This window comes from Asterias amurensis, chromosome 16 (assembly GCF_032118995.1).
Source record: "Asterias amurensis chromosome 16, ASM3211899v1".
In the NCBI taxonomy this organism is placed as follows: Eukaryota; Metazoa; Echinodermata; class Asteroidea; order Forcipulatida; family Asteriidae; genus Asterias; species Asterias amurensis.
In genome coordinates this window covers 2897030-2924228 of record NC_092663.1, presented here as the reverse complement: position 1 = coordinate 2924228, position 27199 = coordinate 2897030, and the positions used below count along the sequence as shown (strand labels likewise).

The 27199-nt window shown below is 40.3% G+C and overlaps 1 protein-coding gene across 5 annotated transcripts in view; it reads right to left on the bottom strand.

The window, feature by feature from the left end:
• Positions 1-26689, bottom strand: part of LOC139949291 (uncharacterized) — a 38982-nt gene extending 12293 nt beyond the window's left edge. For 3 of the 5 annotated variants that reach the window (XM_071947700.1, XM_071947702.1, XM_071947701.1), the window contains exons 1-20: positions 26513-26689; positions 24953-25033; positions 24268-24456; positions 23617-23874; positions 22821-22868; positions 21234-21290; positions 20454-20552; positions 19795-19908; positions 18851-18970; positions 17516-17747; positions 15487-15599; positions 14599-14727; positions 13890-14069; positions 6833-11832; positions 5679-5878; positions 5036-5166; positions 4140-4346; positions 3172-3264; positions 1194-1287; positions 285-361 (exon numbers count right to left, since the gene is read on the bottom strand). In XM_071947700.1, coding sequence (XP_071803801.1) covers positions 285-361; positions 1194-1287; positions 3172-3264; positions 4140-4346; positions 5036-5166; positions 5679-5878; positions 6833-11832; positions 13890-14069; positions 14599-14727; positions 15487-15599; positions 17516-17747; positions 18851-18970; positions 19795-19908; positions 20454-20552; positions 21234-21290; positions 22821-22868; positions 23617-23874; positions 24268-24456; positions 24953-25033; positions 26513-26599 — 7509 coding nt within the window. In that variant the 5' untranslated portion in view covers positions 26600-26689. The remainder of the gene's footprint in view (positions 1-284; positions 362-1193; positions 1288-3171; positions 3265-4139; positions 4347-5035; positions 5167-5678; positions 5879-6832; positions 11833-13889; positions 14070-14598; positions 14728-15486; positions 15600-17515; positions 17748-18850; positions 18971-19794; positions 19909-20453; positions 20553-21233; positions 21291-22820; positions 22869-23616; positions 23875-24267; positions 24457-24952; positions 25034-26512) is intronic. The other 2 variants (XM_071947699.1, XM_071947703.1) reach the window with 2 other exon arrangements.
• Positions 26690-27199: the final 510 nt, after the last annotated feature.

Genomic DNA, 27199 nt, shown 5'->3' with positions numbered 1-27199 from the left:
ATTGCATACAAATTTTCAAAATAAAATACACTTTAAACAACAACAGCAGCATGACAATACGTTAACGTCATTTGTGGAAAGCTGCTTTGTTGGTACAAAACAAATCTTCCACAAATGACGTAACAGGGCTTTTAACAAATTGTTTAGTCATTGAAAACATTTTAAATGACTTTCAGCAAAGATCGCTAGTCGTTTTCGATTAAGCTGGATGTGAGAGTGCTAGTTACCCAGCACATTTAGACATTTAGACGTTGTCGCATAGAATGCAAAACCTTTTTACATACCTCAATCTGTGTAGGCTCTGATAACGAGATACCTGGGAGCTTGCCTGGAGTACTGTTAGCAGAACCCATGGGCGAGCCTAAGTAAAAAGCAAAATAAGAGAGGGAAAATCAATACAACTTTGATGTACAGCAAAGGGGGTAACCCTCTTTCTGTCCCAGAAGTAGTTGGTAATGTGCGCCAGGTAGCAGTTAATTTGATCAAAACCATTTCGGTCCAGAAAGCTACTCCAGAAGACAGTCAAGCATAATAATAAAAACGTTGAGCAGAACCAACCGGCTCTTCTCAGAGCCACCACAACTCACAAAAAGAGATTTGACATGGCGTCACCGCAAACCTTACTTATTTTGTAGCTCCCAACTTAAAAGAACACGTTGCCTTGGATCGGTTGAGTTGGTCTTTGAAAGCGTTTGGAACCGTTTGCTATAAAATACATATGATAGGAAAGATGTTGTTAAAATAGAATATAATCACCCACAAAAGTATCACCCAAAATTGCGTGGTTTTCCTTTTACCTCGTCGACTGACTCGATCGGCCATTTATGGGAGACTTTACTCCTAAAAATGGCCGACTGTGTTAGTCCGCAAAATAAAAGGAAAACCATGCATTTTCGATGCAAACATGTGTAGATCATTATCTTCTACTTTTACAACATCTTTCTACCCATATGCATTTTATAACAAACGGTTACAAACGCTTTTCAAAGACCAACTCGACCGATCCAAGGCAACGTGTTCCTTTAAAGTGATGTGCGGTGATATCTCATGAAACAGTTTTTTTAAAGGGTGTGTTGTGGTTGAGTGGTCTAGGGTAGTGGTCTCGGGTTCTGTTATTTGAGAATATGGGTTCGAAGCCTAAGACCAATTCATGGTTTTTATAACTGGCCTTCCTTTAGAAAAGAACAGCTTACCTGGAACTGAACTGAAGCTACTGTTTTCATCCACCAGATCTCGGTCTCGTAAATTCATCTCAGCAAGCAGCGCCCTCTGTTGTTGAACTTCAGCCTTCATATGAGAGGGAAAAGATACAATTATTCATGTATTTATTCTGGTTGTGAATCCAATGACTCTCAGAAAAGTGAAATTAATCACCGCACTACCCAAGAACCCCATGGAGAGAATACAAGGATGGAAGTTTCAACTTAGTTGTGAGAGGAAAACCACACAGCATTTTTCCAGGGAAACCCACACCATCAGTGCCAAATTTTATAAGGCTGCTTAAAAGCACTAGACACTATTGGTAATTACTCAAAATAATTATTAGCATAAAACCTTAAATGGTTATGAGTAATGGGGAGGGGTTGATAGTATACACCAAGTGAGAAGACTAGCCTTTGACAATTACCAATAGTATCCAGTGTCTCTAAAAGCACTAGACACTATGGGTAATATCTCAAAATAATTGTTAGCACAAAAAACTTTCCTGGTAACAAGCAATGGAGAGCTGTTGATAGTATAAAACATTGTGAAGAACAGCTCCAACTGAAGTAATATAGTTTTTGAGAAAGAAGTAAATTCTCACAACAAAATCATTTAAAGGGTATTATGTACTTTTTCCTGAAAAAAAAACCACAATGTCCACAGATTTACATTAAACTTTTACAGTTTGAAGATTATGATAGTAGAAAGCTTCCCATGAAATTTTACTTACTGAGGTGCTGTAGTTTTTGAGCAATTAGTAAAAAGTAATAATTTTCGTCTCAGTTTTAGCATGTAAAAACGTACATGTATTAACCAGTTATGCTATGGTTTTGGTATAATATCATAATTGGTTAAGGGGATTTTACAAGCTAAAATCATTTTGGTCTCATGAGACCAAAATTATTTTGTGACTTGTTTTACTCCTTTCTCAAAAACTACACAACCTTGTTAGTAATATTTGAAGGGAAGCTTTCCACTATCATTATCTTCAAACCGTGTACGTTTAATGTAAATCTGTGGACATTTTGAAAAAGTACCCGAATCCTTTTAAGCCCAAAGCAACCAATCCAAAAGCAATGGTTCGCTTTAAATCTTAAGAGCTACAGATAAAGTTACATGAATGCCTCTACCAGAGTGATGAACTATAGTTTCTATTGACCCCTTGCACGCGCATCACACGCGGTGACCAATGCCACGCTCACCATGTTGGTGGGCAGTGGTTTACGTGTATTAACGTCGCATCGCCTAAAATGCACGCTTTTCTGAATAACGCGCAGCATAGAGTTATATATAAAAACGCACAGTGAAATTGCCCACCAGTATGGCGCATTCAAGATTTTTCTAAAGATGACGTCAGGTGAAATGGGTCAATACCCCTAGCATGATGTAGCTATAAGTTAGTTATATGAATGCCTCTACCAGAGTGATTAACTATAGTTTCTTTACCTCTAGCATGATGTAGAACAAGTTAGTTATATGAATGCCTCTACCAGAGTGATGAACTATAGTTTCTATACCTCTAGCATGTTATAGCTATAAGTTAGTTATATGAATGCCTCTATCAGAGTGATGAACTATAGTTTCTATACCTCTAGCATGATGCAGTTATAAGTAGTTATATGAATGCCTCTACCAGAGTGATCAACTACATGTATAGTTTCTATACCTCTGGCATGTTATAGCTATAAGTTAGTTATAAGTTACTTATATGAAAGCCTCTACCAGAGTGATACTCTATAGTTTCTATACCTCTAACATAATACAGCTATAGATAAAGTTTAGCCAGGCTCAGAGATACACCAAGCGGGAAGACTGGTCTTTGACAATTACCAAAGGTGTACAGAGTCTTCAAGTGATAAAGTCAAGTCAGATTCCCAGTTACCTCTATGATATAGCTATAGATATAAGTTAGTTATAAGTTAGTTATATGAAAGCCTCTACCAGAGTGATACTCTATAGTTTCTATACCTTTAGCATAATATTATTTTGACTCAGCTCCTTGAGGCTCAGAGTTTCAGCTTTAACTAACAGCGGATCTAACGACTCAATCGAGTCAAGGCCCTGTCGAGAAAATATCATAATCTACTTTTGAAAAGCCTCTTTGACAGTTGATGTCACAAAATTAACAAGAAAAAGGCAGAGTGGACAAGCCAAATCCAAGCGCTAACTTGAAATTCGAAAATTCTAATCATGCAGTTCTAAACTCTCTCCAGACTGGGCACGGGTTGGTCTGTGGAGGAGGCAGAAGTGGCAGCTCAAGACCGGTCTATTTGGAAGCGTCTCACAAGTCAGGCAGCCGGTGCAGAAATGCATGATGCTAACAGATGATGATGATGATTTTTAACCCCTAAAGTGAGCGCTGGTGCAATGTGCGAAGTGCAATGCCCTGGTGAAGTCAAAGTCCTTAGTATCCTAGACTGGACCATTCCACATATTATATATATCAAAGAGGGGTGATCGGGTCTCAGAGTTGAGTAATTTGTTTTGAGGGGCTGAAAAATATTTTCCCATACACAACATTGTAAAGACATTCAGACCAACCCAAACTAACCCTCTGATAAAGTGGAACTGTCTGTTCTTTGACGCAGACTTCCAGGAGGTTTTGAGGTGTCCCACATTGTCCGACACCCCTCCCCCTTCCCAATGCAGAATGAAAATGGCCTTTCCCTTTCAAGGACAGAATTTCAGGGCACATATTCATAGAGCCGCTTAAGCAGAAAACATTGCTTAATAATTGTCTGCTAAGCAGAATTGAGCAGGATGCCAGTCACAAATTGTACATGTCGCATGGTAGTTTTGGCTGGTAACCTTAATCTAAAGCGACATTTTGTTGTGCTAAGCATATTGTTTTCTTAAGCAGCTTTATGAAACTAGTCCAAAGCCTGTTATGTCCAACCAAAACTGTCTGGACACAGACTCTCCTTTCTCCAACCTACCTGTTGGGATGCACCTTTGCTCTGCTGGTACGTAGCAAAGTCTTTGCGCAGTCTGGCCTCCAGGTCAGACAGCTCGTTCTGGTGGGAGGATTCCTGATGTTCCATCCTGAACTCAATCTCATTCAGCTGGGCCTTGTGGTCTAAGTTGAGCTGGGCGATGCGGGACTCGTATGACTGCTTCAACTGCTTCATCTCCTCTCGGTACTCCTATGTTTTGGAAGATTGTGAAGTTGCATATAAAAGTGTGGAGATTGCAAAGACAGTTCAGGTGGCCTTTAACGAGCGACTACCTTCCATCCAAGTAAATGACTTTCCAAGTCTTTCAAAGACTTTCCATGCATCTAGTCATACAAACCTATCTTTTTATGCCTATACATGCTCCTGGCAGCATCGCCAGTACTATACTGGCAGCGCAGTATTGTACAAAAAGACACAGAAAACCTGTCGTCTGTTGTACCTGTTAAGCAAATTTAGTGTATTCATTTCCTTAATGATTTACACACTTTCTTTGACAGGTCAGCATTAAAAAAGTTATGTTGATTATTATTAATAAGTAAATTTGAAACTTTACAGAAAGTGAATACTGTTACCCTCGGTGCAGTTTCTATTTCTATTACACTTAAACTCACCAAACGTCTGTGCCGTTTTTTTCAAGTAAAAAGTTTTTGCAAATATTTACAATCAGTGTTTTAAGTTTCATTATGTCATGCTATCATGTCAGGTTAATTGTGTAAAATCACATAAATTGTTAAAAAGATGAGGTTTGTTGTCCATGTCTTCGCTGCCGGCGACCCAGGGATGTCGAAACAGCCATGGTAGCGTGCAGCACTTGCACGTATGGTTCGGTACCACATGTTACAATTTCAACAACAATTTCAAGAGCAATCCGAACTTACAGCGATTTCTTCTTTGTGCCTATCATTGATGTTCTCAAGTTCCTGGCCTTGGACGTTGATTTCTCGTTCCATTTCTTTCATGATGGTCCGATGTTCCTTCTCTATGCGCTGCTCGACATTCTGACCTTTATCTGGAAATTAAAATTATCTCAAGTTCTCATTATAGGTCTCTGAAACGTGGCATATTGGGGGTGTCATGGCCAAGCAGTTTAAAGGCAGTGGACACTATTGGTAATTACTCAAAATAATTATTAGCATGAAATCTTTCTTGGTGACCAGTAATAGGGAGAGGTTGATGGTATAAAACATTGTGAGAAATGGCTCCCTCTGAAGTGACATAGTTTTCAAAAAAAGATAAAATTTTCCCTGAACTTGATTTTGAGACCTCAGATTTAGAATTTGAGGTCTCAAAATCAAGCATCTGAAAGCACACAACTTCATGTGACAAGGGTGTTTTTTTTGTTTCATTATTATCTCACAACTCTGTTGACCAATTGAGCTCAAATTATCACAGGTTAGTTATTTATGCATATGTTGAGATACACCAAGTGAGAACATTGATCTTTGACAATTACCAATAGTGTCCAGTGCCTTGAATTAATACAAAAATATTTCCCACCCAAAGGAAACAGTGGATACTTACATATTGCCTCGTGCAGTGCCTGTTCGGTCTCGTTTTCCTTGGACGCCATCTTGGCATTCAGCTCTCTAACCAGCTGTTTAATCTTGGAGTTATGCTCCCCATCTAGCTCTTCCAGCTTCTTTGCATTGGCCCTCTGGAGGGAGGCAACTCTATTGTCGTTGTCCTTATTTACATTGTCCAGTTCAATCTTGTGCTCTTGCCTACAAGTTAAAAAAAAATAGTTTACAGATATATTTTTCAATAATTTGGGATAGAACCAAGATAAACTTACTAAAGAAGAATTTAAACCAATGACCAATACAATCATTATGTGTACTAGCTGAAAACTGTGCGTGGTTTGTCACTATTTTCTTTTGATTCTCACAATGGATTAAAGGCAGTGGACACAATTGGTAATTACTCAAAATAATTGTTAGCCTAAAACCTTTCTTGGTAATGAGTAATGGGGAGAGGTTGATGGTACAAAACATTGTGAGAAACGGCTCCCTCTGAAGTGACGAAGTTTTCGAGAAAGAATTCATTTTCCGCAAATTTGATTTAGAGACCTCAGACTTAGAATTTGAGGTCTAGAAATCAAGCATATGAAAGCACACAACTTCAGGTGACAAGGGTGTTTTTCCTTCCATTATTATCTCGCAACAACTGATTGAGCTCAAATTTCACAGGTTTGTTATTTTATGTATATGTTGAGATACACCAAGTGAGAAGACTGGTCTTTGATATTAGTGTCCAGTGTCTTTAATAGATGTTGATTTTGTCATCGGGATAAGGAAAGTAATTTGTTTTTTTAACCATTACAATGATGTGTATTAAGCACTGTACACTCAGTTCTTTCCCAAAGTTCAGTGAAAACCCACAGGTAAATCACTCCATTGGGATTCAAACCCACAACCTTTGAATTGCTAGAGCAGATGTCTTAGCCCGACGGCAAGAGGCAGTTCGAATTCATTAATTAGCACAAAACTCGGGAAAGGGCTTACCAGTTAGAATAGTGGTAAAACATCTGCTTTATCATACTGTAAAGGTAGTGGGCTCAAATACCTTATTTGCCTGCGGATTTTGTTACAGAACTCGGGAAAGTACTGAGAATACAGTACACATGGATGTAAGGGTAAAAAACAAATTGTAAATTAAACTTAACTGTATGCACTTACCTTAATAAATCAATCTCATGCATAAGTCTGTCCTTGGTTCTCTTAAGCTGCTCCTCAAGTTCCTTCTCTCTCATCTTCGGCTCCTCGTCTCCCACATCTCCACTTCCTCCAGGAGGAGCTGCTCCAAGCATTCCTTCCCTCGTCACCGATATCATCTCCTCGACAGGTTGCATCTCGGCAACTTGGACCTTCTCTCTCTCCTCTGTAAGCTGTTGCTGCAGCGTCAAGACCTCTAGTTCATGACCTGATTTCAAAGTCTCCATGGCCTCCTTCAAGGAAGTGATCTCTTCAAGGTGGGAGGATTTCATCGCCTCAAGTTCCTCGGTCAGGATACGGCACCGCTCTTCAATGACGTCGAACTGTTGCTTTCTTGAATCCAACTCATCACGGTATTGTTGCTTAATCTGTCCAAGTCTTCCCTCAGCCTTCTTCTTCAAATCAGAGACTTTCTGCTTGGCTTCCTCACGTGCCTTCTCAACTTCCACTTTCGACGACTCCTCAATCTCCGCATTTCTGTTATCTTTAGAGCTGCAGATTGCTTCCAGTTCTTCTATCCTCTGTGCATCTCTTCTCTTCGATTCGTCTTCTGAGGACTGTTGAGTTTCCTGTGTTTCCTTTAACTTGTCGGCTTCCTGTCGTAATTTCTCATTGATTTCTGAAAGTTGGTTATCTTTATCGGCACAAAGTTGTTCCAGCGTAGCTATTCTTTCAATAGCCTGGTCTTTTGCACTAATCGCCGATGCCAAACTTTCTTGAACTTCTTCTCTAGCTTTCTCCATGCTCTGCCTCAGCTCTTCTGCCCCCATGATCTTTGAATCCTTTTCTTTACAAAGCTCTTCTAGTTTGGCAAGTCTCTCCGCGGCCAGAGCTCTCATTTGGCTCTCTGATGTCGTCGTCTCCTGTAGCTCCTTCAATTTTGCTGTTGCATCTTGTAGATCAGCCGAGAGCTTCTGCTTTTCTGATTCAAAGTTAGCATTCATGGAGGTGATCTCATTTTCAAATGTCGACGTGTTTTCCTTGTGGAGTATCTGGAGATCTTGGCATTGCTTCTCCATCAAGGCAATCTGCTCTTCTGCTGCCTTCACCTTGACTTGCATCTCAAGATCATTATCAATCAACTCGTCAATCTTCTGCTGGTGTTCTATCTCCATCTGCTGCATCTTCTTTGTCAGGTTAGAACTCTCCCGTTTTGTCGACCCCTCGAACTGCTTCTGCATCACCTCTACCATCTCAAAATGTTGCTGCTCTATCAGCTCCATGTTTGCTTTGTGTTCTTTCTGCGTTTTCTCCAGCTCTTCAGAGTGACATTTTTCAAGTTTCTCGATGAGTTCTGTTGTCTTGCTTTCCTCCAAAGCAAGAGAGTCTTCGTGCTCTTTCTGTAGCTGAGAAATCTTCTCCGTCAAGCTGGCAACTTCGGAAGCTTTCTCCTGCTCTAGTCTCAAAGCAGTCTCATCAATCTCTTTTTTACATTCCTGGACGGTTCTCTTAGATTCTTCTTCCAACTCCCTGTACTTTTCACCGTGTATTGTTGTACTATTCTCAATCTCCTCTGAGTGGATTTTCTTTAAGTTCTTTATCTCATCTTCATGGTCACTCCGTGCTCTTTCAAGACCATCTGCCAGTTGTTTTTCTAGTTCCTGTTTAGTTCCCTCTTTCTCGCTTTTGAGTTGTACTATCTGAGATTTGAGAGTTGCAATCTTTCCCTTCGCCTGGTCGCGGAAATCAACCATCTGCTTTTTGTGAGTTTCTTGTGCTCTTTGCAGGGCTTCTTTATGCTCTTGGTTAAGACGCTCAATGCTTTCCTGATGCGTCGTCTGAAGCTGAGACGTCAGATCATCAGCTCCCGTTTCCTTTTCTCTGAGAATATCCGATAACTGCTTCTGGAAATCTGATTCACGTTGGCTCAACTTGGCGTCCAATTCCTTTGTTCTTTCCTCTAGTTCCTCTTGGTGGGATTTCTGGAGGGCAGACAGCTTTTGATCACTTTCCTCTTGGAGTCCTTGAACAGACTCCTGCAAAGACAAAACTTTTGATTCTAGAAGAGCAACTTTCTCAGCATGCTGGTTGCTAACCTCAACCCGGTCTGCATCTGCCTTCTCCTTGAGAGCCTTTCGACTTTCTTCAAACTCATCTTGCAGCTGCCTTATCTTCTCTTCATGAGATGCTTTATACTCTTCCAGCCTGTCTTTGTTTTTCTCTTGAAGCTCTTCGTAAGTTTTCTTTACCGTTGTTATTTTGGACTTTGCTTGATTCTTCAGCTCATGTAGCTGTGCCTTGTGAGTTTCTGTCAACTTCTCAGACTTTGCAACATGCTCCTCTTTAAGCGCCTGCAGCTCTGCGTTTTTACTTTGAAGTTCTAGAGTGAGAGCTTCCTCTGCCTTTCCTCTTATCTCAATCTCGGCTTTAAGTGTTGCTTCTGTCTCCTGGAGCTCTCTCAATCTATCAACTTGTTGAGAATTCAATTCTGCTTTCTCCACGGCTTCAGATTTGACATGAGAGAGCTCTTCTTGAAGTTCATCAACCTTTGCGGTTAAGGATGACTCTAACGCCCTCAGCTCTGTCACAATATTGTCCATCGACGACAACTGGGCAGATTTTTCTTCAAGGTTTTGCCGAAGTTGCTCAAGCTGTTTTTCCTGCTCCTCTAACCTGCTACCCAGGGCCTCCGACTGTCCAGACTTCTGTTGAAACTCGACTTCAAGCTTGGCCATACTCCCCACTTGCTCCTTCAACCTCCCTTCCTCTTCTTGCAGATCTCTGTATGCATTCTGTGCCTCCTGAAGTTTCTCACTCTCAGTTGCTAAGCCTTCTTCCAGTTGCTCAATCTTCTGCAGAAGCTCCGTCTCTCTGCTTTTAAACTGGGCAGCCAAAGCATCCAACTCGTTGTCTTTGTTGCTCAATTCCGCAGTACACTTGCCTTCCATCTCAGCTATCTCATTACTATGAGCATCTTTACTATTTTGAAGTTGTGCTTGCAAATCTGCGATTGTCTTTTGCGAGTGGTCATCTTGTTGACTTAATTCTCTCTTAACCACTTCAAGGGAGCTAGACATTTCAGATTCTTTATCCTGAAACTCAGACGACAGAGTTTTAATCTCTAGTTTGAGCTTCTCAATTTCATCTTCTGACGCCTGTAACCTAGCTTTACTTGTTTCATTGTTGTTTTGTAGATCGTCAAACGCTTGCTGGAGTAAACTGGTACTTGACTTCAGATCCTGTATGTCCTTCTCCTTCTGGCTTATCTCATCGAAGGCTTCAGAGAGCTGCTGTCCAAGTTTCCCAGACACTTCCTCGACAGAACTCTGCTTCTGAACTTCGATTGATTCTAAACGCCTCTCCAAATCCTTCTCGTGGTTCCTCCTCTCTTCTTGTAGTCTTGATTCAAAGCTTGATTCAAGCTGGGCGACTGATTCCTTATGATTGTTTTCATTATCGACAAGTTGCTCCTCCAGATTTTTACACTTGTCTTCAAGAGACACGCTGAGAGAATCTTTCTCTTTGCAGATTCTTTCAAAATTTGAAACAGCTTCTTCATTGGATTTCTGTAATTCCTCCAACTTCTTCGACAGACTTTCCAACTCTTCCTCTTTAGTTTTAATCTCTGCATCCAACTTTGCAAGAGTCTCTCCTTGTTCACTTTCCTTTGTTTCTAAGAGTTCGTGAACCTTTGAAAGTTCAGTTTCGAGGTCTGAAACCTTAGTTTGCTTTGATGCGAGTTCAACCTCAAGAATGCTCGTGCTTTCAACTTGTACAATTTCCAGTTTTTCTTTGTCCTCTTGTAAACTGGCAATTTGATCTTTAAGATTGCTTGAAAGCACAGATGTGTCTTCTAAGGCTTTTCTAAGAGCCTTGACTTCTTCAGAATACCTCTCATTGTGAGTATTCACTTCTTGCAAGGCTGTATTGATTATGCTCAATTGTTCCGAGTGTTTCTGCCTTTCTAGCTGTAGATTCTCATTAGCTGCTTCAAGATCACCTCCAAGTCTGACTTGAAGGGCTTCCAGAGAGTTCTGAAGATCTTCTTCTCTTATTTGAAAACTTTGGATTGTTTTTTCTTGGGCGCCAATCAAATCGTTTGCCTCGGAAAGTTTGGCAGTAAGCTGGCTGGTTACCTCATCAGCTGAACTCTGTTGTTGGAGTTCCAGAGCTTCCAAGCGCCATGCCGTCTCTCTCTCGTGATTCTCCTGCTGAAAATGAAGCTTATGCTGAAACTCAACAACCCTGTTCTCATACTCTTTTATTGTTTCCTCCATACCCCTGTTAAATGCCTCAGAGCGCTTTTTGGACTCTTCTGCTTCTAAAACTAGCTTTTGAAGTTCATTGTTTTTATCTTTAATCTCCTCCAGATGGAGTGCTGTTGTTGCCTTCAACTGCATCTCTAAATATGCAACTCTAGCTTCAGCTTCTTGTACCTTACCCTCAAGGTTGCTTTGAAGCTCATCATGCGTTTGCTTCAAGTTGGCAATTTCCACATCTCTTTCCTCAAGAAGTTTTGATTGTTCAACGACTTCCCCCGACCTTGCTACTTCTGCCGTTCGGGAATGTTCCTCCAGAGATCCAATCCTCTCATTCTTTTCTTGGACCTCTCCTTTCAGGTCCTGGATCAGCTGTTTCATCTCGGAAGCCTTCGCTGCCAGCTTCTGAAGCTGGTCGATCTTCTCCTGGACAATTTTCTGATGATTCTGATTCAGCTCATCTACTTTCGTCTCATAGATAGCGTCCGCATCTCTGGCTGCTTTCTCAACTTTCTCCTCGTGACGTCTTCGCATCTCATCGACGTAGGTCCGCTGTTGTTGTTTCATCTCTTCTAGCTTGGCGTTAATCTCCTCTTGATGGGCTGCCTTCAACTCTCCCAGAGCCTTCTCGTGTTTCTCCTTACTGTTGGAGATGGCCGTGCGGCTTCGTTTGACGATTTCTTCAATCTTACTGCGGGCTTCTTTTTTGTCTGCCTCCGATTTATCCTTCAACTGCTGGAGACTTCCCTCCATTTCAAGCTTCTCCTGTAATGAACAACCAACAAAAAATTGTCCATTAAGAATTTTGAATAGGAAGTTATAAAACATGGAGTGAATATTTGACTCTGATTGGTACACTGTCTCTGCTCACTGAAACTAATGCAATTTTTTGTAATCTTACTGGAATTGATTTTACAAAAAAGTTAAGATTAATCTCAACTGCAAACTAGTCTCATTTGTTCAGCAAAGTGTGAGGCAAAATCGATTAACTAAGCTCGACTTTGATGTGCCTAGAAAGTTTTTGTGCTTACTGGGTTTGATTTTGCAAAGGGTTAAGATTGATCTTATCCTTAACTCTGAATCGCTCTTAGTTGCTTCGCAAACTGTGACGTCACAATTCAAATCACCATGGGATAATAATGACAATGATAATGACCCATCTTAAAGGAACACGTTGCCTTGGATCGGACGAGTTGGTCTATAACAAAGCGTTTGTAACTGTTATGAAATGCATATGCAGGGTTCGAAATTAGCGGTCGCCCGATCGCCAAATGCGAGTGAAAATAGCGGCGGGCGACTGAAAACCCTCTCTCACTAGCCCGCCGGGCGAGTCAAATAATTAATCCTTTTCACATATAAATGAGGGTTCAGTGGCAAAATCCCACAGAAAACTTTTACTAAAGCTTTTAAATTAGTAAGTTTGACAATTCTAGATACTTGCTAGATTTAATTTTGCCGTGATCGGGACCGGAATTGGTGTCGTTCGTTTCAGAAAACACGTACAATTAATTGAAAACACGATGCACAAACCACATGGTGCCGAGTATCCTCACAGTACACGGTCGCCCACTGGTGGTACGTCCATGCAGTATGCACAGCACATACACAACGCACACAGTCGTCCAAAGTCCATTCTGACCAACTCTCTGCACGCTGTAACTGGCCGTTGATGGCTGTTAATAATTCCATATTCATTACGTTCTTGACTAGACTTCAATGCAGTACATGTTCACGAACGGAGTAAAGAATTGCCGCACGTTGTGCATAATGACTGCAGACTGTGCACAATGTACAGCCTTGGACAACCAATGACATGGACAACTTTTGCCAACAGAGGGCGTTGCGGGGCAAAAGTTCATTGAATTATTTCTCGATGTGCGTTGTTGACTGATCGTTTATTCATGAAGATTTTGTTGCAAATGGAGTTCAAAACATGTTCAAATCAACTGACTCCCCTAACCACAAAGTCATTAAAGTTGTTGTTGATGGAAAAGGGATAGTTTCAGGTAAAAATTCAGATATAAAATCCTCAAAAAAGTAATTTTAAGGACTTCACTTTCGTGAGTTTTTTTTTTTTTTTTTCTTTTTTTTTTGAAAGTTTTGTGTATAATTACATGTGGGCTAGTGAAAAAACCTGCGGGCGATCGAGAATTTTGGTTGACTCGCCCGGTGGGTGATTGAAAAAAAAAGTTAAGGGAAACCCCTGATATGGTTGGAAAGATGTTGTAAAGGTAGAATACAAGGATCCACACAAGTTTGCCTCGAAATTGTGTGTTTCCTTGTACTGTGCGAACTAACACGGTCGGCCATTTATGGGAGTCAACAATTTGACTCCCATAAATGGCCGACTGTGTTAGTCGACGAGGTAAAAGGAAACCGTACAATTTCGAGGCATGTTTGTGTGGATCATTGTATTCTACTTTTACAGCATCTTTCTACCTACATACATTTCATAACAAACGCTTTTCAAAGACCAACTCAACCGATCCGAGGCAGCGTGTTCCTTTAAGATGAATGCTAGTGATTTGTGAATCCCAAATTAATGAAAATTGGGCACCGGCCACTAAAACATCAAAGGAGAAAAAGGAGAAGAAAAAAGCTCAGCTGCCAGTGACATCCAATTGCTGCCAACTGACCTCCCCAACTTAATGAAGGGTAGTCAAGATAGTGCAAATCTCATAATGATTCTGACCTCAAACTTGAGAAAGACAGGTTGTTTCAGAAATTTTATAGGTTTTAACTCTGTGATTCCGACCTCAATTGACTAGAGAACAAGAAAGAGAGGGATTGTTTCTGCCTTATGAACATTATTTAAGTCTCACCGTTGTCATAGCATCAATGACACGTTGAAGTTCATCCTTCTGACTGTCTTGAGCGCTAACAGCGGCCATCTTCTGTAATTCTCTCTCCTCGATGGCCATCATCATCTCAGATTCCTTCTCCTTCAGGAACCTCTTCTGCTCCTCCTCCCTACGCTGCATCATCAACTGGAACTCCTTCTCCTAAAGCAAAACGCAAACACACTTCGTATTTTTCACGTGTTTCAGTGTGAACAACGAAATTCTCACCAACTTAAAGACACTGGACACTATTGGTAATTGTCAAATACCAGTCTTCTCACAAGGTCTGACAAATATGTTTTTTTATGATTCTTGAAAAAGGGTTATGTCACCAAATCAGTTGGAATGTCGTGGATGAGCAGTCTAGACCACAGCACCCAAACTCTGGTCTTGTCATACATATTGACAGTCAGATATCCAGTCATGATACTTGTGCCCCTGAGCAAGGCACTTAACCATAATTGATTCGTAAAAATTTGGGAAATCAGTGCATTCTGCTCTACAAGCCTGGCTCCAAGTGGATGATACCCAACATGCCTCCAACTTCAGAGACTGTAGAGGGCGTAACCCCGTTTTCAGTCCTATGAGTACGTGACAAAGTGCCCCATGCAATCTCTGATTAAAAACATTAATAAAATAAATTCAATTGGACTTCATTTCTGGAATGCAAAATACACCATGTTTATTATACCTTGTTTGATAAGAGTTCTTCATTTTCCTGCTGTTTCTGTTTGAGGATTCCCTCCCAGTAAGAGTTCCTCTCGGACTCAACGTCAGTCTTTTCCTTTTCTAGCTCTCTCCTCATTGCCTCCTTCTCCTCCTGAAATAATCAAAACCTCCTTCTATTAGGTGCGATACCCGCTGCCATAACATAGGATTCGAACTGCCTCTAGCTACCAGGCAACCTCGGTAGTCTAGTTGGTAAGAAGCTACTCTAGAATTGCAAGGGTCGCGGGTTCGAATCGACACGACTAACATGCCGGTGATGTTTCTTTCATAGAACTCGGGAAAGTACTGAGTATACAGTGCTAACACACATCAGTGTATATGGGTAAAAACCGTATCGTTGCGGTACCCGCTGCAAAAACATTGGATTTGAACTGCCCTGTGCTACCGGGCAATCTCAGTAGTCTAGTTGGTAAGACACTACTCTAGAATAACATGTATCATGGGTGTGAATCCCACCGAGTAATATGCCGATAGTATTTTTTCAAAGGACTAAGGAAAGTGCTGAGTATACTGTGCTAACACGCATTTGTTAAATAACAAAAATAATCATCAAAACCTTCCATACCCTAATATACGTATGGGCAATACCACATTTATGGGCCAAAAGATAACCTACATCTAGAGGCGAGCAAAAGTGAGACAAAAATAAATATTTTGTTGCAGTCTTTTTATGTACATAGAAAAAACATTTTGCTCGTAAGAGAGTCCTTGGCTTATTAGAGGAAAACTTCATTACAGAAAGAGGCCAAAATAATACACCCCTTTTGTCTATGCCAACTCACACCTGTTATCTCAATGTAATTTCTTATCCAAACACAACCACAACTGATAAATGAAATGAGAGACATACCTGCATGAGAGAGATGACAGCCTGCTTTCCTCTAGACAGCTCCTGGGCAAGATTCGTTCTCTCCTCCTCGCCACGGTTCTCTGTCGACTCGAGCTGCTGACGTAACTCTAGAACTGGGTGAACAAATTGTGCATCAAACAATACAATTTAATGTTTTGTCCACTGAAGACCGCAGACTCACAATCATAAGGTTGCAGGTCTGAATCCTACAAAACTAACCACAGACTTCACAATGACTAGAATAAGTATTGTCATCTTGTATTTTGTTTGTTCGCACTGATATGTGTAAGCTCTGTGTATTCATCATAGGCACATGACCCTTGCAATTCTAGAACAGATGTCACATCAACTAGACTTCCAAGATTGCTTGGTAGCTAGAGGCAGTACGAATCCTTTGTTTTATTGTTGTCTCGTTACTGAATTGATTCATTTGTGCAATTCAAAATCATAGACATTAAACCAATACATTGTATGAGAGAGATTGGCTATGGCCAGCTTGGTGCTTACGTATATACCCTTGTGCAAGTTCTACCAAGTTTAGCTGTTGGTAAGATCTTCAGACACAATTCACATGCATTCCCCAAAGGTCAGCATGCATTCCCAACACAAAACAAAGGAACAGGGGGCCACACAGAAAGTGACTAATTGGGCAAAACTTTGAGAGCTCCGAATCTATGCTGTTTCCAATCATAGTGAAAATTTCTTGTAGATTTGCCACATGACACTAACATAGCTTTATGTGTGCACAATTTGAAGGTTTAGTTGTATAGATCACTTATAAAAACAAGCAGAAAATACTGCTTAAATAATTTCTGATTAGCAAAAATATGCAGGATACCAGTCACAGATTATACATGTGACATGGTATTTTGGCTGGTAACCTTATTCTAGCAATAATTTTGTTGTGCTTAGCTTCTTCTTGTGCTTAAGCAGCTGTATGAAATTTAGCCCTGGAGGTTGCTATACAAAAGCTTGCCCTGAACCACTTGACACAGCAACTGTCTCTATAGTCTGAGGAATTCACATTTAAGCAGTAACTTATCACTGTCAGTAAGGCAGTGTACCAGACGTGGTTCAAATCAAACTCCCAAATAGTTTGTTCCACCACAGAGTGAGAGCAGTGTTACTTTCTTCAACACTGATGATAAGAAAATCTTTCTTTGTTGTACCTGGCTGCTAAATATTTTCAGCATCAAGCGAAGCGCATGTGAGTGAGTGCGTGGAAAGAGACAGGACCACCTTGCAAGAAAACGAGCAGGATAGGGGGTCCTAACCTGTCTTTCTAGCTTCTCTGATTTGTTGCAGGCGCCTGGCTTTGTGTGAATCTGAAGACTGGGTAGTATCGGAGGGGAAGAAGGAACCTCGCCCGATCGGGGAAGGGGAGGGGCTGGGAGAGGCAGGCACGCCTGAGGGATGAATCATTCATTCAAAGGAACTTTCACCGTGTCATGTCTTTTGAGGATACAAATTTATTCATGAAAACGTTTCAAGACAGTTCAAAATCAACTTCAAGATCAACATTCTACAGATCAAGCTCAACCATGCGATTCAAAATACACATTGCTGGATCCGAGCTTTCTTCTTCTTTACGCTTATTTTAATTTTTCCTTTACAGTTTTTTACCCTCACACCTGTGTACTAAGCACTGTATACTAAGCACTTTCCAGAGTTCTGTGAAAAAAACTCCACAGGCAAATCCCTCGGGTGGGATTCGAACCCACGAACTTTGTATTGTTAGAGCAGATGTCTTCCCACCAGACCTTCAAGCTAGCCCGATGGCTAGAGGCAGTTTGAATCCGTAGCAGCGGGTATGGAGGAAAGTACCGAGTTCACACAGTTACCAAACTATATTCTTCATCCCCGATGAACATAGTGAACATGGTTATACCCGGCAGTTTACTATTTATTTACCCACACCTTGCAAAGCTTCAAACAATACTTATATAAAACACAATTTCACTGATTGAGATATGAAATATCTCTGCAATGAAGGAGATTTATTTAAAAAAATAATACTTTTCCAGCTTACCTGTTTTCTCGGCATCTCCTAGTCTCTGCTTCAACTCATCCCTCTCCTGTCCCGCCTCCTTTGCTCTCTCTCTAAGCTGCGCCCCTTCATCTTGGCTCTTGAGCAGCTCAGAGTGCATCTGTTGTTTGGTCTCTGCGATGGAGATGGCTTTCTCTTCACCGGCTTGGTCCAGGAGCTTCTTGGCTTGGCTCAGCTGCTCCGAGAACTTCTTCTGCTCTGTCAAGTGCTGTTCCTGTGAGATAAACAACAATCAGTAGAGCATTAGCTTGCATCATACAAGTGTCATGGCCTTGTACACGTGACATGGCCGAAAGATGGACTCCAGCTCTGGAGTTTCCGTTAAGCAGAGTGGTCTTGACACTTGTGTCCTTCAGCAAAAAACATAACCGCTGTTGCTTGCACGACCCAAAAGATGTGGGGTGTCGTAGCCGAACAGCTAAGAGCACCGGACTCAAGCTCTAGTGTTTCTGTTCAGCAGAGTGTGGGGGTTGAGTTTCGGTCTTGACCCAAAAGATGGGGGGAGTCAAAGTCAAACAGTTAAGAGCACCGGACTCAAGCTCTAGTGTTTCTGATCAGCAGAGTGTGGGGTTGAGTCTCGGTCATGACACTTGTGTCTTTAAGCAAGCGACTTAAAGGCAGTGGACACTATTGGTAATTGTCAAAGACTAGCCTTCACAGTTGGTGTATCTCAACATTTGCATAAAATAACAAACCTGTGAAAATTTTAGTTCAATCGGTCATCGAACTTGCGAGATAATAATGAAAGAAAAAAACACCCTTGTCACACTAAGTTGTGTGCGATTAGATGCTTGATTTCGAGACCTCAATTTCTAAATCTGAGGTTTCGAAATCAAATTCGTGGAAAATTACTTTTTTCTCGAAAACTATGGCACTTCAGAGGGAGCCGTTTCTCGCCGAGTTTTATACCATCAACCTCTCCCAATTACTCGTCACCAAGAAAGGTTTTAGGCTGATAATTATTTTGAGTAATTACCAATAGTGTCCACTGCCTTTAACCATTATTGCTGTGTCCTTTGGATGAAGGGTAAAGCCTTTGATGTGTTGTGTAATGCACGTAAAAAAAACCAGTGCACTGAGAAGGGATTTGCTACGGTGTTCCGGGTTTGATCGGCAGCATATTGCGCCACAGAAGGTTGTAAACCATTACATGTAGCTACGCAAGGGAGTTGGTCTCACACTTCAAATACATATGAAGATAGGTGAGGTGAAGTGCTCAACCAACTGCTCAATGTGGGGCGTAATAGCCGAAGGGAACCAAACTAGTGTTATCAGCATCAGAGTGTGGGTCCGAGTGTAAACAAAAATTACAAGTACCTTGAGTTCCTCCAGTTGTTTCTTGAGAGCATCTTTCTCTGCTGCAAGATTGCTAGATTTCTCCTTGTTGTTACGGATCGTGTCTTTGCACTTGCTTAGAAGTCCCTCCAGTCTCTTAACCTGGTAGAGTAAGAAATTTAACATCAAAGATCGTAGAGATTTCTACCCTTAAAGGCTGAGTCACACTGCAGCGCTATTAAACGAAAGCGGTAAGGATCGTGATGCAAAGAGAACGCATTCTATTGGTTGAATTGCTCAACGAAGAATCGGCCCACGCTCATTCAACCAATTACGGGCGTGCATTCTTCATGTTAACGTTATCGTTCTCGTTATCGAGACCAGTGTGACCGAGCCTTAACACTAGCCCGGCTTACATTGTCTAGTAAAAACTGCTACGGGCAAGTAAACACCACTTTTCGAGTGAAACAAAAAGCTTATTGCTATGTTTTTGTCAGTCAATACTTCATTGTGCATGCCAAAACTTCTCCACTCTGCCTAGAATCTTTTTAAACACTTTTGGTAGTTACTCAAAATAATTATCATCATAAAACCTTTAAAATAATTATCATCATAAAACCTTTCTTGATTACGAGTAATGGGGAGAGGTTGATAGTTCAAAACATTGTGAGGAACCGCTCCTTCGGAAGTATCGTAATTTTTACCAAAGAAATAATTTTCAACGAATTTGATTTCGAGACCTCAGAATTAGATTTTGAGGTCTCAAAATCAAGCCTCTGAAAGCACACAACTTCGTGTGACAAGGGTGTTTAATCTTTCATTATTATCTTGCAACTTTGACGACCAATTGACAACCAAATTTTCACAGGTATGTTTATGCATGCAGTGAGATACACCAAGTGAGAAGACTGGTCTTTGACAACTACCAAAGGTGTCCTACCAAAGGTGTCCAGTGTCTTAAAAAGAAAGGAGAACAATTTCTTTACCTTCTCCTTGAGTGTGTTGCTTGACTCCACTGATGCAGAGCTCCCAGTCTCCTCTGTGCTCTCACCTTTGGCTTTCAACTCATTTGGTACAATTCCCTTCTTGAGGAGACCGACCTTTGTGACACGAGGAGAAATATCAAAATAATCTTTTTAAAAATATACATATTGCCAATAGACTGTGAAAGCCTCATGAATATCGAAAAATAAGAAAACAAGTCAAATGAAGACTATATTTTTCTACGAAATCAAGTCTTCTATAAGAACTCTGGTTTTTTTTACAAGCACCGGAAACATTTTATTTATATTTATTTTAAATCTTTAGACATACACAACAAGTTGTACAGGGGCTGTCAAGGTTAAAACAAAAGTATAAAAACTGTCATCAAAAGATGTGTAATATGTCAAACTTAAAATATGTGTGAGACTTGCACAGTTGATACTGTGTTTCCATGTTAAGACATTTCTTTCTTACACTTTATATTGTTGTTGATGCTGTTGGTTTTTTAGTTTGTTTTTTGTAGGTGATTTTTTATTGCACATGACTTTTTTCAGCATTTCTTCTTGCAGTCAACTATAAATAATCATAGGAGTTTTTTAATTATTTGTTTTCTGTTTTGTATTCAGATAGAACTGGTTTTTTTTTTTCAAGGTGTTCATACCTGAGTCTGAAGGACGCCAATGATTTCATCTTTTTCATCCAGCTGCATCCGGAAGGCTTCTTCAAGGTGGGCTTTGGCTTGACGGTCAAGATCGGCCGCCTGGAAAAACAAACAATTATTGATATCAGCATACAAATGACTGCCAAGTTTCTCTACCAAATACGAGTAGGATTTTAAACTTTGACTGGTGGGAGTATGCTCAGGTGAGGTTTGTGGTAGCTAGTGCTGGGCGAATAGTGAAATTTTGATATTCGGATACCACTGGCCAACTATCCAAAATTAACCGGATATTCGAATAGTTTTTCCGCCGCTAGAGGGCACTATTAAAAAAGTATATCTATTTTGACGTTAGAGGGCGCTGTTCATTTGTGGATAAGAGCTTATGGGCGGATTGATATTAGTTTTAGACTTTATAACAGACACATATGAAAGTTCAGCTGAATACTGTGTAAACTTTTTGAGAAAACAGCAAAAACAGAATTGTCACGAGACATCAAATCCATCAACGCCGGGTGAGGTGACAAATGGTACCAACCTCATCTCTGGTCGCAGCATATACAAAGGATCCCCGACCCTGAGAAATCTGAGAAACGACTCAAGCATGGAATCATTTATCAGATCGATTTTTTTTAAGGTAATAAATTATTTAGAGAGTGATGCAGGATGGTTATGAAACTTTAATATCCAAGTTTCATGAACAGGATTTCAAACCCACACTCTGGTGATCAGAAACACCAGAGCTTCATTTGTTAAACCCTGGGGGAAACATTGTCTTTTTACCTCCTTAAGTTCTGAGATTCTCCGCAGTGCTTTGTCTTGGCTCTGGGCCATGATGCCCTGAAATAATGAATGAATGAAGATGTGATGATAGGATATGGAGACAAAATATGGCATGAAGTACTGAATAAGCATTGTTAAGTGTATTAAAGGCAGTGGACACTATTGGTAATTACTCAAAATAAATATCATCATTAATCTTTTCTTGATTACGAGTCTTCTCACCAAGTATTATTAACAAGATGCACAAAATAACAAACCTGTGAAAATTTGAGCTCGATTGCTCATCGGAGTTGCGAGAAAACTATGAAAGAAAAAAACACCCTTGTCACACGAAGTTGTGTGCTTTCAGATGCTTGATTTCGAAACCTCAAATTCTAAACTTGAGGTCTCGAAATCAAATTCATGGAAAATTACTTCTTTCTCGAAAACTACGTCACTTCAGAGGGAGCCAATTCTCACATTGTTTTACACTATCAACCTCTCTCCATGACTCGTTACCAATAAGGTTTTATGCTGATAATTATTTTGAGTATTTACCAATAGGGTCCACTGCCTTTACGGACTGAAAACCCAATCCACATTCATTAACATGGAAAATAACATTGATTTAATATCATTCTCATAGCTTTCTGCACTTTTGTGTGTGCAATGTCAACGGAACGTACATTGTGTACATACAAACTGATTTCATATTCACTATACCTGATAAAGACTGCGAAAAAGCAGAAAATCAAAAACAAAGTGTATACATTTAAGGGGAATTCTAAAGACAGTGTTGCTCAACCAGAAATTTTATTTGCAAAGTCTAAGGGAGGCTCGTCACTACAGGGACAACGAAAAGAACAAAAGATGTCTCCACGGGGATGCAAAAAAGTAGAATAAGCGTACAGTGATAAAACGTGTGATACATTAACACTTAATGTAGTCAGGAAAATTATATTCTGGAACATACAGTCTTTGAAGACCAACCATATTGTGAGGTTGGATTACAACAAGTCTTCCATGATATAGTTTATGTGCATATGTATTGCATTAAGACTGACAAGTTAAATGACGTGTGACGAAAACAACATCTGGTACAGCTGTTGCCAGTACATCAGCAGAGTAATAATAATAATCGTATTTATAACGCGCCTTTTGCCAAAGGATACAAAGCGCCAGGTATTCTTACTGCAAGGATAGGGCACTGTTTGAAATATAAGACCTAATCCTTAAGCACCACGTAATGGTTTACAAGGTGCTGTGGTGCAATATGCTGCCAATCCTGCCAGGAACACCGGGGCGAACCCTTTTTCCTTTCGATAAGTGCACTGGGTTCTTTTACATGCGTTTACACAACACATGGGACCAACGGCTTTACATCCCTTTCGAAGGACGAAGCAATGGTTATGTGTCTTGCTTTTAAAGGACACAAGTGTCATGGCTGGGGATTCAAACCCACACTCTGCCGATTAGAAACACCAGAGTTTGATTTCGGTGCTCTTAAACCCTTGGCGACGACACTCCAGTACATTACATTTGAACATGCTGGTGCAAGGAATACACGTATACATATCATGTCAAAATGTAGATCATTACGGAACTTACCTTTATTTTGTCATTATCTTTCTGTAAATCCTTGTAACCTCTGACCAGCTGTACAAAAGTGGACAAAAAAACACGCATTTTTTTATGAACAAACCTTCATCTTTCAGGAAAAGCTTGTTTGGAATAACTACTGAACAAATAACTAATTTGCAAAGTCAAATAAATGATCAACCCCGAAAATGCCTGATGCAAAAACTTTTTAAGCAGAAAAAAATTGCTTACACCATCAACAGTATTTGAAACTTGATAGAGTCTCTTACAGACAGGCGCTCCAGAGTTGCGCCGAACCAAATAGATTAGGAGCAACTGTTTCAGACGGGCAAACTTAACGTAACATCTACATTGGCCCGGCTGATGACAAGTTTGACGTTCTGAAACCAAAGCGCTCCAGAGTCATTCCGAACGACTGCAACAGTCGATCTTTCGACTTCTCGCGCGTCCAGTCGCTCCGAACTGTTTCAGACGTCAAAACTTTTCACGTACTTAATTCATAATTTGAATCGGCGCAACCCTAAAGCGCCTGTCTGAAATGGGTTCAAAGTGAATACCTATTACAAGAAACCCTTCATTTCTAATCATCACCATATGCCCAGATGTTAGCTAATCTGTTGATTATTTCGCACTGCTACTTTCAGGATATTAATTAGTAACAGAACATATGATTTTGTTTTGAAAGTCTGTCAAATATTGCTGCCATTTGTAGCCAATTTGGACATTTTGGTACATGCTGCTTGCAGTCGCTATGGTCTCCAACGGTTAACGTGAGTTGTTCAACACTCAACAGTACAGAACTCACCTCAGAGAATTTCCCCTTATATTTGGCCAAGCTACGCTCCATCTTCCGAAACTTCTGGAAGAGTTCATCTTTACTGAAGGTGTCCATACTGACGACTGGCTCGTCCATCTCGCTCTCGGTGTCCGATGGGGCCTGGAAGCTCTTGACCGGGGTCTGGTACTGAGGGAAGAGAGGGCTCTCTGGTACGGGCGTGGCTTGGTGCTTGGTGGACTGAGGTGGGGTCTTGTTGGGCGTGGTCAATAGAGGTAAGGCATTCTCCTTCAAAATATACAAGGATTTACAAATTCTTGATAAGGTGTTCACAACTTTGCTATCAAGTGGAATACCATCTTAAAGGCAGTGAACACTATTGGTAATTACTCAAAATAATTATGAGCATAAAACCTTACTTGGTGATGAGTAATGGGGAGAGATTGATGGTATAAAACATGTGAGAAACGGCTCCCTCTGAAGTGACATATTTTTTGAGAAAAGTAATTTTCCAAGAATTTGATTTTGAGACCTCAGATTTAGAATTTGAGGTCTCAAAATCAACCATCTAAACCCACACAACTTCGTGTGACAAGGATGTTTTTTCTTTCATTAAAAAATGAGTTTTGAGTCTACTTTTGAACAGCTGCAGTGTTTTATATTAATAAATAGACCACAAACCTTTGTTATTTCCGCTCCTTCAGCCCGACTCTGCATGGCAGCAGCTTGCTCAGCCTCTGGCGCTGATGACATGGACACACTGGGACTGTCCTGGGGTGACGCTGAGCCTCCCCCACCGTTACCATTCTCAGCCTGCGAACCACCGTCCGTTGCATCTTGTGGCCGGGGTTCTGCTGGGGGTTCTGCCACCTACATGTAAAACATCACAGTATAGACCGTTATTATTATTTGGGTGATGTTCCTTATATCGACTAATAATAATGAATGCTAATAATCATTTTGCAAATAGGAGCCAGACTATTTTGTTCTTCCAGCCTCGGTTTGGTTACATTGATAGCAACGGTTAGAATTCAAGATGGCTGCACCATGATAAAGGTCTATTGAAAGTTAGCCTGACACTAGCCCATCAAATTTTGTCTAAATTTTGCTATGGTCTAAAGTTACAACGCCTTCAATTTGCTGTGTTGGCTACTAAAATATACATGTGCAACCTACTTTTCATTCATTCATTCATTCAAACTGATATTTATTTCCATACTTCATGAAAACAGAGTACAAACAATGTTTTTAAGGAATAACCACTAAACAAAAAGCTATTTAATGAAAGTTTTAAGTTTTGTATGAAAGTTTGAAGTTTTTTGGGGAAAGAAAATGATCTGACCATGCACTTTATATTTGAACCTACATGAACCTGAGGTCTTCTGGAGTTGAGTGAGTCTCTTGGTGGGGTAGATGCTGCATTTCCGCTCTGTTTGGATGTCTTTCCCTGTGTACATGAAGACAAATAACAAAATAGAAGGTACTTGATTAGTTAAAAACACACTGACGACATTTGTAACCAATTTTGGGTTTTAGAAAAAACACTAGGCTAGATAGAGCAGGATTTGATCTCCTGACGTGCCAGTGTACCAGGGAAATCTGTCTGTCCACCTCATGGAAAAACATTTTTTACAGTTGAAAATACATTTTTTTTTTCATTAGTTTGAAGACGATTTAGATGCATGTATGAATCTTGTGCACATATTTAACGGTTGACTTATGTTTAAATGTTCTGTTAAAGTGCATTTAAAAATTCTTGTCGTGAACTGTCGTGAGGGGTCGTGAGTTGCCGGTATTTAGTGCAACCGCTCTGCAGAATAACAATGGACCTCCCATCTCAAGTCCAGTGATTCCTCAAGTGCAGTGATTCAGATTGTTATACGTTGCCTGCAACTGTACAAAAAAGAAGTACATGAAGCCATACTACATGTAGCCTGGAATGTATTTAGATTTTGCATAAATTATGGGAAAAAAGTTTGCATGGATGATTAAGTAAAAGTTACAAATTGGCAGAGAAAATGTGACAGACAACCCCTCACCTTTGACAAAACTTCCTTTATAAATCATGGGCGTAACTTCCATGTTGAAGGAATAGACCTTAATCAATGCATTGATATCATCCAGCCGTCATCTTTGAGGTCAAACCGTGACGAGCAATCGAATTGCACATAGACTGGCCAATGAACAACCTCCTTTTGACCTCAAGGAAGGCGAGGGCGCCGTACTTAAATGACTTCATGTGTATGGTCTATAGGCCTAATTACATGTACAAATTATTTATTTTCCAAGCTTTCTTTTATTATAGTTAGAACCAAATGTTGTTTTGGGTTGATCTGAAAAAAGGGGAATGATTAAACTCAAATTCAAACTGAAAGAATAAAAAAGACATCCCACCTTTATTATAAGAAATAGTTTTTTCTTTATTAAATTTTATTTTAAAAAGTTAAACAGGTATGGTGGGTAACGTAGTTAGTAGTATGTTAACAAATGAAGCTAGTTGAATTAACAAAAATAATAATCCATAATCAGTTGTGTAAACTCTTTGGAAAAAAAAGTGCCTCCCTGACTGTTCTGCTGACCGGTGACAGTCGGTTTTTTTAGGAACAAAACAAAATTCAATGCCACTCACCCCACCCCCACCCATTGCACTTTAAAAAAAAAGTGTCACACCTAGCTGTGCCGTTCAATACACAAAAAGACTTGTCCGAGCGAGAAACCTTAACTGCAAAAAAAAAAAAAAAAAACACTCTACAGCTTTAAGAAATTAATGGGCGGGTTACACTATCGGCATGACGGGGCAACTTGGCTCAGCAGACAACATTTTAGCAAAGCTAAACAAAAAGTCCAGCTGTCGGTTTTTGTTTTCTTTTTTTAGTCGTAGAATACGGGGCATTCTGGAGTCCAAAACACTCATTGTTACACGTACCTGATCTACATCTTTACTAGGTTGATTTGGCTTCAGTGGGGACTTCGCCACATCATCTGCAATCTTCTTTTTCAGGTTTTTAAACATCTTGGCTTACGTGTAAATTCTGCTTATCGATGGTCTGTGAGAGTCGCCATGTTTTATGTAGAAGTTTTCGTGCGCATGCTCAGGACACGTGGCCGGCAGATTACGTCACTTGAGGGCGCTATATCAAAAAGACCGGTGGGCGTGGCGCAATTTTGTTCTGTACAACATCACAATGCCACTGTCGTGCTTTTCAATGGGGATGTTTTTTGTATCCTAAATCAATTCAAAAGGGGAATTATAAAAAAAAAGAGATAAAGAATTTTTGTTTTGAGGATGACAATTCTATACTACGGGGCGCATCAAGCAGCGAAAAACTAAGTCACTCAGTAGCCTCATTGAACCAAATATTGACAACTACACTTTTTGTTATTGTATGAGTGTTTGGTAGATTAGCTACAAGCTTTTCTGAGTAAGGGCTCATCCAAAATAAAAACGAACAATGTATGACTAAACTGGCCAAAATCATTGTTTGAAATTTAACTCTTTGCAAGACCATGGAGGTAGCAAGAGAAGGGAAAATGGGAAAATTTTGGAGTGAGAGGGCACCAAAACTCAGAGTGCTCCGCCCAATGGTTGTCAACTGGTTTTCAACTGGTTTTC